General features: G+C 35.7%; 1 protein-coding gene across 1 annotated transcript; it reads left to right on the top strand.

The window, feature by feature from the left end:
- Positions 1-490: 490 nt before the first annotated feature.
- Positions 491-9,633, top strand: LOC306867364 (stromal cell-derived factor 1-like). Its single transcript, XM_079412974.1, has 4 exons — positions 491-821; positions 3,324-3,441; positions 4,950-5,033; positions 7,579-9,633. Exons 1-4 carry the CDS (start codon positions 755-757, stop codon positions 7,601-7,603), a joined length of 294 nt encoding a protein of 97 aa, XP_079269100.1. The 5' UTR covers positions 491-754; the 3' UTR covers positions 7,604-9,633.
- Positions 9,634-10,392: the final 759 nt, after the last annotated feature.

Raw genomic sequence — 10,392 nt, 5'->3', positions numbered from 1 at the left:
CACCACTGTATAAAATTAGCTAGTTTCATATATTAAATGTTAATATTAGTAATAATATTTTTTAAATAATGTGCTTTTATTTAAAATGTGAATTATTTAATACATATTTACTCATTTAGCAGACACTTTAATCCAAAGCAACTTATAAATGCATCTTCTAATATTGAAGGCGTTCACGTGTGTGCTGGACATGTGTTTGGCAGCTTTTCCTACATATTTTTTAATTATGTATGCCAACAAAAGTCATTTAAGCATAAGCTTCAGTTCATAAAAATCACAAAAAAACATTCAATAAAGTGTTCAAACTTTCACCTGGTAGTGTGCAGTATACAATTCAAACACACTGATACACGGCTGGTCAGGAAATACAGCAGCGCCAGTTAAGTGAAAGTCAAGCTCCAGAAAAACATGACATGAAACAAACAATACCAAATCAAACCATTGAGAAACAACAATACTGAGATAACAGCAGGAGCTCAATTTTCTCCATTCCTGTGAGAAAATGATGCAGAGGAAGACAAGAGTCTGAGTCAGCCTGTCACCGCTGAATCTCTGCCAGAACATTTGAGGAACTTCACTGAAGACACAGTCTGTCGGAGAAGAGGGTCCGGCCCCACTCCCTCCTCCTCCCCCTCCTCCTGAGAGAGAGGGGAGTGTTTCCCTATGGTCCTCAGTCTTAACACTTCGGCGAGAGCTGAGACGCCACACTGAGCTCTGGAAGCTAGCTGTGACGGACAAAAGCTACACACTTGGCATGGATAGCAAAGTCCTAGCGTTGGTGGCCCTGCTGACGGTCGCCATATGGAGCTCAGAGACTGAAGGTAAGTGGGTTATGGCTAACATTTACAGATTTACAATGTTTCAGTTTTCACATGATGCTTTGAAGAGTTGAGTTGAAAGTTAAATAACTAAATAATATTTGCAAGATGGATAATGATGCATCATTCAGGGTTATGGCAATTAACTGAACCTAAAACCATAAAGTCTTCTTAAATTTTAAAATCAAAATGCAATGTAAAAATCTTTGTATCTTTGTATCTTTTCAGCTGGTTGTCAAAGAAACATTTCTCACTTTCATTTAGTTCAACTTGATGCACTAAAATAAACGTAAAACTGAAATAAAGACTAATAAAGACTATATAAACTTTTTTAATAATAATAATAATAATAAACCAATGCAAATTTTTACTAAAATTACTAAAATTTTAAATCAAATTAAAATGGAAACAGAAAATATAAAAATTCAAATTCATTCAAAATTATAATAGTTTATAATAAATTAAATGTATTATAATTAATATAAATGTATTATTCAGCATAACATAAAATGTTTATTTTTAGCACATGAATACACTTATAAATTACTAGATGGATCAGACCAATTTGCCTTACAAAACATAAAACAAAAAAACAAAAAACAAAACAATCATTGCTTTATTATTGATTGGAAGTCCACTAAAACTATTTACTTTGAAACTATAACATTTAGAAATTGCGAGTAAATTTCACACATAATTACAAAAAAGGCAAGTAACAAATTGAACAATTGATTTACTTCTTGAGTTTTAAATTGCAAATCTATTGTATAATTAAATCAACTACGTTTTACAGAATAGCGAATATTTTCAGTTAATGATCATTACAGTGTTAACGATCATTAAGGGGTTCAATTAATATCACCTTGCAGCTCGTAAGCGCCCTGCATAAATTTGCATATGTGTCTTAATACCTGATGTACATGTCTTTACATGTTAGTGGGTCTGATTTAGGCTTTCAGAGAAATGTTTAACCAGCTGAACTTGGTGGGTCTGGCTTTGTTGATTATGCTGTGAAAAACCTAGCACTGTTTACTTATCCGCAAGCTCTTTTAATTAGTGTCTAATTAGGGAATAGTAAGCTAAAAAGTTCCTGCGCTGTTCACTTGGCGTGGTGTTTAGTCAAGGCTTAATGGGTCAGTGTTTAACATGACAAAGGGAACAGAGAGTGTAGGAAAATATCTATGGGAATGTCAGGGTTTGACTTCCCTCATAACGGCGTCAGTTTCGGCGGAGCGCAAAGGAAACCAGGGAGATGTGAAACCATTCAGAGAATGTTCTTCAACAGATTCATTTAATGCACATATTCAGGAGCAAAGTGCCTGGAGAGGCATAGTGTGATTACGGGTGTTTCTGCCGTATTTATTGTCGAGGACCCTCTTTATGAAAAATGTGGCAAGTGAAAGGCAGACCGGCCCCTGTCTGAATGGACGAGAGCCACTAGAATGGCAGACTAATCTCTTTTTAATGATCAGGGCTTGTTAACGGACACAGGTGACTGGAACCTTTCAGATGCTTTTACAATGAGGGAAAGTTCTGTGATTTATGTTGTTACTGTATGATTACATTGCATAAACTTAAATTATGGATTGCTTAGGTTGGAAATTAAATTTGTGATTTCATTGTGGCTTTCCAAGTTCACAATATAAAAGTTCTGTCAAGAGATTTTAAAGGTTCAGATCAGATAGAAAACAGCTCTGTTTAACAAAAACTGTAATAATCAATAAACTATTGAGTAATTCCATGTTTTACATAGGAAACAAATCAAATTTAAACTAGAAAACAAAAGATTTATTCAGTTTTTTTGTTTTTTTTTAATAAGTGCAGATTATGTTTTAATGTTTTCAACTATATTTCCATGAATAAATTAAAATAATATGAAGAGAAGCATGGAATTGTGTTAAATATTCAAACATATTTTTCTAATATGTATATTTTGAAGAATATACTCTACCATTAAATATATTTTTAATGTTTTTGACATTAGTCACTTATGCACACCAAGGCTGCATTTATTTGATCAGAAATACAGTAAAAACAGTAATAATGTGAAATATTATTGCAATTTAAAATAATTACTTTCTATATTAAAATATTTTAAAAATGTAATTTATTCCTGAGATGCAAAGCTGAATTTTCAGCATCATTACTCAAGTCTTCAGTGTCACAAGATCCTTCAGAAATCATTCTAATATACTGATTTACTGCTCAAGAAACATTTCTGATAATTATCGATGTTGAAAACAGTTTAGCTACTTAATTTTTTTTAGAATCCTTTTTTTATGATTGTAACATTATAAATGTCTATACTGTCACCTCTGATCAATTTAATGCATTCTTGCTGAATAAAAGTATTAATTTCTTTCAAAAACCCTTACTGATCCCAAACTTTCAAATGCTACTATATTAATTTAGCACTTACTATTTTACAAATGTTAACTTAAACTCTATAAGATGCATTTTTCACATTTCTCTTGTACTGACTCTCTTGCTTCGATCTGATCCCAGCTAAACCCATCAGTTTGGTGGAGAGATGTTGGTGCCGGTCCACTCTCAACACCGTCCCGCAGAGGAGCATCCGTGAGATTAAGTTCCTCCACACACCCAGCTGCCCTTTCCAAGTCATGTGAGTCACCTTTCCAGATCCAGCTCTCTCACAATCGCTAAACTGTATTTTATATGCTGTACATGGCTACATTAAGTTACACCAATGAACGTCATTTTGCCAAACAATGCCAGAAATAACTCTTAAAGTTACAAACTTCCAGTTTAAGGAGTCAAATCTGTGTGGGAATGAAGTGATGTACTCTATTGTTCACAGAATCACACAAAAAACAGCCAAATGAGAAAATAGGAGAGAGCGATGTTGCCAAGGTTTTCACGACACAATAATTGTTAAGGGTCAAAATGATTAGCTTTGTGTTACGGGCAACCTTGTCGTTTTCATTTTACCAGCATTTGGAATTACTTCAGCGGTCTGGAATGTATTAAACTGAACCATTTGTACCCCGTCGGGCAACAAAAAGCCAAAGCGCTACAGGGGGATCAAGGTTATAGGGGTTACAGAGGTTAGCATGTAGCTGAGGGTCATTTGGGGAACAAACTTTGGCCGGAGGAAATCACCTTTAATCTGCCGTCTTCCACACATCTTGTTTAGAAATCCTTTCGGATTCATTGGCCCAGATGAAAGACAGCCACCAACCCTTTCCCCCCACAGACACACACATCACTCATTTTGTTGTTAGCATTAGCTAGCTGTGAGGTAATTACTACCTGCTGGCTCGGTCCCAGACCACCGCCAAGCTTGCTCAAAAGATCGTTTAGACTAGCTAGATTAACCCAGAGCCCAAATCACAAACAAACAAACAAATATAGATAAAGTCAATGGATGGCATCCTGCTGGAAAACAAACAGGGATAGCATTACGCTTTTATTTAGCTTACAGATGGGGAAGTTGATTGTGAGGATTGGTGTGTAGATTTGAGGTTAAGCGGATCTTTTATCTGCGCTGACAGGCTCCATTTGTCTAGACAGATTGAGAGATCTGTGTGTGTGAGGTGTAAACTATACGAATAGCCATTTGAATGGCAATGTGAGCTGCTAACTCTCAAACACAACCTTTTGGCACCGAGGTGCGAAGTCTGGGTGTCATTTGCGTGGTTTTCTCCATGTGTGGGTGAATGAAACGTTTGAGGGGATTTTCCTGGCTGTATATTGTTTTTTTTTTACAGAATTGGGAGTCAGAATATGAGTATTTGAATGTTAGCTTGAATGTAATTTAAACATTAAGTGTACTGACACAGTATCCATTTAATTTAATTAGAAAAAAAAAGTTACTTAGACAAACTATATGCACAGGTACAGTACTGGGAATCCCAGTCGGAATCTTCCGAATCATCAAAAATCCCAAAGTTCCAGACAGCACAACACTGTCCTTACAAACCTCCTCTAATTCAGTCCTGATATCTGATGAAGTGCAGTGACTCCTGCCAGTACAGTAGAATAGAGGGGCTGAAATGTAGTCCATGACGGACAGCTGATATGATCTGATTAAACACACCGAGGGAGAAAACTACAGTATCTCTTTTGCTCTCGTCCGAAACAAATCCCTTCTTCTCTCTCTCTCATTACCAGTGCCAAGCTGAAGAACAACAGAGAGGTCTGCATCAACCCCAAGACCAAATGGCTGCAGCAGTATCTAAAGAATGCCATTAGCAAGTAAGAAGAAACTCTTTCTACACTGGAAAAAGCAGGAGTTCTCTAAGGAATCATGGGATGAAATACAGACCTGATCCTTATAGACTTAAAAAAGTTAAATTAAAATGTAATGTAAACAAAGAAAAAAGTTGTTGTTCTTAACATTTAAACTGCATGTGGAATGTTATTGGCTAATTTAAGGTTATAGAAATTACACGTTTACCTAAAAGGGTCATATGATGCTATTTTAAAGATCATTATATTGTGTATCTGGTGTAACAGAATATGTTGACATGCTTTAATGTTCAATTATTATTCAAATACTGTACATTATTGTAGTTTCTGCCTCTCTCAAACGCGTCGTTTTCTACAAAGCCCCTCCTTCCAACAAGTGCAGTCTGCTCTGATTGGCCAATTGACAGTGCATTGTGATTGGTCGAACACCACAAGCATGCGTCGGAAATGTAACGTCCCTTACCATAATCGCGAGATTCAGCTTTCAAGTTAGTTTTATCAGTTCAAGCCCGAAAGGGGAACAGAGTTGCGTGACAGACACAGTGATGATGCTCGTATGTATTTGCACACAAGCCACGGTTAAGACGATTTCTGACGGGCTGTACACTCCGCTGTGATGTGACCCTGTTCCCCTCACACACACACACTCACGACGTGTTACGCGCAAAACTTAAAGAGTCAATAGCAAATACTAGAACTAATAACAAAACATACTTACAGTCGTTGATTCAGAAGCGTCAGATTGTCATAGCAAAGTCAGAATTTACCCTTTTTTTTTTTTGAAATAGCCTTCGTTCATAGCCAGCCTTGTACTCTACTAGGTTCACGAAACTGTCGTCCATAAAATGCTTTGCACAAATTCGAACATTTGGGTTGTGCTGTTCTGTTGTAAACTAATCTTAGCCAATGATTCCTAATTGCATCTACTTTCAGAAGGCCAAATAAAGTGCTTCTGCTTTTGCATAGAAACACACAGCATCTCCCTGTCATGGCTGCATCAACACTAACAGTGGTTCCCTATCTGTCGGTCACTACGAGTTATGTCGTGACGACATTAGGGGATTTACTTGAGAGCCCCGACTGCCTCTGATAAGAGAAAACGCCAATGAAATTTGGCTAGTGGATTTTGCATACCTGAGCCACTCCACGTGCATACGGGTATAAAAGAGCGACAGGTGCATCCACTCATCAGGTTTTCCGCTGAGGAGCCGAGAACGTGTCCCTGTCAACCAGCGATGGTTCAAGATTGTGGCATGGGGACATAACGTCTCCGTTCCCTCCATCAGGGAACGAGGGTTACGTACGTAACAGAGACGTTACTGAAACCATGCCTTCTTTCTTTGCGTGAACATTTGGGCGGCATTACGCAAATATTCCCACACCGTCACGTAGACACGAATGAATGAGCAGTTTTAGGAGGGCTTTGTTACAAGCTGTTTGTGCATAGATGAGATCCCTAAAGTTGCACTCCAAAGAGAAAGGAAAACTTGAAATGACATCATATGACCATTCTAAGTAGGTAATTAGGCTCCACCACAGAGCCTGAAGCATTTAACCCCTGTTCTTTAATTACACTAATTGTAGATTAATGTTGAGGAAACAGGCAGAGCAGAGAGGTTTTACAACACTATAATCGACTTCCTATTGTGCCACTGAGCAAAAATGACTGATGCAATAAAAAAAACATGTGAAAAACCTTATGAAAAATGTTGCCTAGCTAAAATAACTGAAATAAAACTAATTCAAGTTATAGTATTAAAATTACTAAAACTAAAATTGAAATAAAAATATAAAAAAATAATTGCAAAACAAACTAAAATAAACATGAAAACTGAAAATGTAAAAATTAATCCTACTTAAAAAATGTATTAATAATTAATTAAATATGAATTAAAAATTTATAAATAATCCTATATAAATAATACTAAAATAACACTAGTCTATCGTTTACTGACTCTCTAAACATCTCTCATGGAAAATATGTAACAACTAAATAGATATTTTGTCATTTATTGCTACCGATGTGACAATTGTTACATTTTTTTTTTTTAATTCAATTGACGTACTTGCAAGAGATTGTTCACTAGAAGTTGATGTTCTAGATAGTTAAGAAAAAGATAAATGCATAAAAGTTCACACAGATATGTTCAAAGACTATAATTGCACATTTCCAACGCTATCTTACGACCAACGTATTTTACGAGGTGGCTAATTTGTACGACCTCACTTGTATGTTTTTGTACGATTTGTCTAAACGCCAATGACGGGTAGGTTTAGGGGCGGGGTTAGCTGTACATTCATACAAATTCATACGAATTGTGCAACTCATAAAATACGTATGATTTAGCAAAAATCATATGAGTCAAGAATCATACGAGTGAGGTCGTACAAATTCATACGAATCAGCCACCTCGTGAAATATGTACAAATTGCCGTGAGATCGGGCTGACATTTCATCCTCGAAACTGGTAAATACTTTAAAATCAGCTTTGACATCCACCAAAACTTGTCTTGTTCATCTCTAATGATATGATTGTTCTTTCTTTTCCAGAATAAAGAAGAAGCGCTCAAAGTAAACACCTGAGGATGTGTGAGGAGGACCACTGTGCATCGCTGACCTCCAAAGAGGCACCAGTCCTCTTCTCTCGCTCTCTTTGATCACTCCTCTTTCTGGACTGCTTGCACAAACAGCACTTCACCTAAACCTGCCTCTCAAGCATCCAGACAGCCTGCAGCTCACCAAAACACAAGCCAACACCTTCCTCTTCACGCACTGCTAATGCGGCTGTGATAACTGACTGAATGAAGCGACTGAATGTGACTGTGAACGTTTCAATGCGAAGGCAAGAGAGATATCTACAGGTTTTCCGCAACTTAAAGGGCAGTAAAAATGAGAGTTTGTGTCATAGTTGTGAGGGATGTCTAACCTGTAGTATAGTTTGGGATTAATAAGGGACATAAGCAAGTGAAAATGAAGCAGACATGTAAACCGTCCCTGTTCAAGCTTTCACTTTTTGTTATTTTGCTGCTCATAGCTAAGTAGAAGTGTTTAAAAGCTCACCAGCACACATGAATGATCCAGCATGCTAACGCTAGCTCTTTTCCAAAACCTAGTGAGCCACCTACTGAACAAGAAATTGGCATAGAAACGATTTTCACTTACAAATAGCTGATAAATATTACAATAAATTAAAAAGAAATGGCAATTGTACGCAAAATTTTTAAACAGAAAACCTGAAATAGTATTCTCTTGAAAAACATACTTCAAAAACCTTTGAAAAATAATTTTACAGTGCAAAAATAAAAACAGCAAAATAAACTGCCTTTCAAATTTAAGTATGCATGAATTATATTTCAGAAATAAAATGCATTGCGACAAGTCTTATTAAAAACCCAAGATGGTGGATGTGAAATGGCAATCATAAAAATACTTACATTTTATTAAATACTCAATAAAAAGTGAACAACTATTTTTATGCTTAAAATAATTATGATGCAATGAATCTTAGTCAGGTTAAATGACATATTGAATTTAACTCGAATAAAAACCCACAACCATCAAAACCATTTTATGACGTTTTTGACCAAACATTTATTTTGTTGTTTCATCCGCTGAATAATCAGTATGTTGTTAAACAACGGAACAATCCATTGAGCGCACTGTACTTCTGTCACTTACAGCCTCAACTTCATTCCCGCCAAAAATGCATATGCCACAACCCTAAGGTCTATTAGCTTAGCAACATGCTAACGTCAATCTTTTTAGAATCCATTTTTGGTGGAGCATTTCAAACTATTTACTTACTAAGTTCCATAACAATAATAGTGCAGACACAGTACACAGTAGTGCACTAAGCAACGCACTATGTAGGCAGCAGATAGCAATGTTTTGGAACAGAGACACGTTTGACACAGGGCTGCTACTACAGGAAGCAGAATCAAAGTTTACTGCCTTCCACTTCCTCTCTGCTACCTGTGTGTAGCAAATACCAGACACTGAAATAAAACAAATATGCAGTTTAAAGCAGATATGCTGTATGTGCAAAGCAGGTGTCGTTAATGCAATCCCGCCACGGCAGCTTAAAACTTCTGCTCATGTGCATCGAGCGACATTCCATGACTCAGGCCTTAATTAACATCATTTGCATACAGATCTTGTGTCATACTGGTTGTGATTTGGATCCAACAGGACCAACCAACATGTAAATATTCTCCAGCACTAAATGGCTGTCAGTAAATGGGTTGAACATGGACCAAAAACTGAAAAAATGCAAGCGTAGGCTAAATTAATATTGCTTTATGTATTCCATATGTATTAGTTTTTTGTTTTTAGCCACAGAATTAAAGGATGTGAATGTGATTTTGGTTTTCATGACATGAACACATTTATCTAACACATTTTTTTTTTTTTTTCTGTTCTGATAATGTTTTGACTCAAATGCCCAATTGCTGTAATGTTTTTGAGCCACTTTAAAAATATAAGGAGTTTGTAATGTAATGATTTATTTTTGTATTTTGTATTGATCAATATGAATAAAAACACAACAGTACAATATGAAGGAATTTCTAGAGTACTTCACAGTTGCACAGTTATAAAATGATACATAAAAAAGATAAAATATAAAATGAAAACAATATTTATATATATATATATATATACATATATATAGTTTTACTTCATATGTAACCTTTTTGTTTTTTATATATTTACTTTATATATAAAAATATATGTAAACTTGCATTTTATATATACACACACACAAATAATATATAGAGAAAAAATATATACTATATACTGTACATATATTAATATAAAACTTATTATATTATAATAGTTTTCTACCCCCCTCTCCCCCCCTTTCTCTCTCTCTCTCTCTCTCTCTCTGTCTATATATATATATATACACTCTCACTCACACACATAAATCCATTCTCAAATATTTTTGCTAATTATGAATTTTCCTCTGTAAACTCTAGAAATCATAAACAACAGCCCTCCGTATGCTTTTCATCAGGCCTTTTTAATAAGCACTTGACAGATGTATGTTTCTTTTGGTTTCCACTGTTACAATATGGGACTTTTTAAATTGTAAAAATGTCCCATTAAAAGGCCCCAGTGTGAATGTTGCCTCGAGGGCAGTAGCGCCAGACGTCTATATAGAAATTTGCAGGATCTTGTCATGTTGAATGCTTTAACACTTACTAAGATCATCAAGGATGATTTTAATTATTGAGAAATAATTGAAATTTGTACATTTATAAAATCACAAAAATTGTCCCCGAGACATGTAATCTACAAGCACACACCTCCAAAAAGGTGGTTCAGTTTAACTCCACTGTTGGTTCGTGTCAGTCAGAGATTGTC

The sequence above is a fragment of the Barbus barbus genome (genome assembly GCF_936440315.1).
Source record: "Barbus barbus genome assembly, chromosome: 49".
In the NCBI taxonomy this organism is placed as follows: domain Eukaryota; kingdom Metazoa; phylum Chordata; class Actinopteri; order Cypriniformes; family Cyprinidae; genus Barbus; species Barbus barbus.
This window is presented reverse-complemented; position numbering and strand designations above follow the sequence as displayed.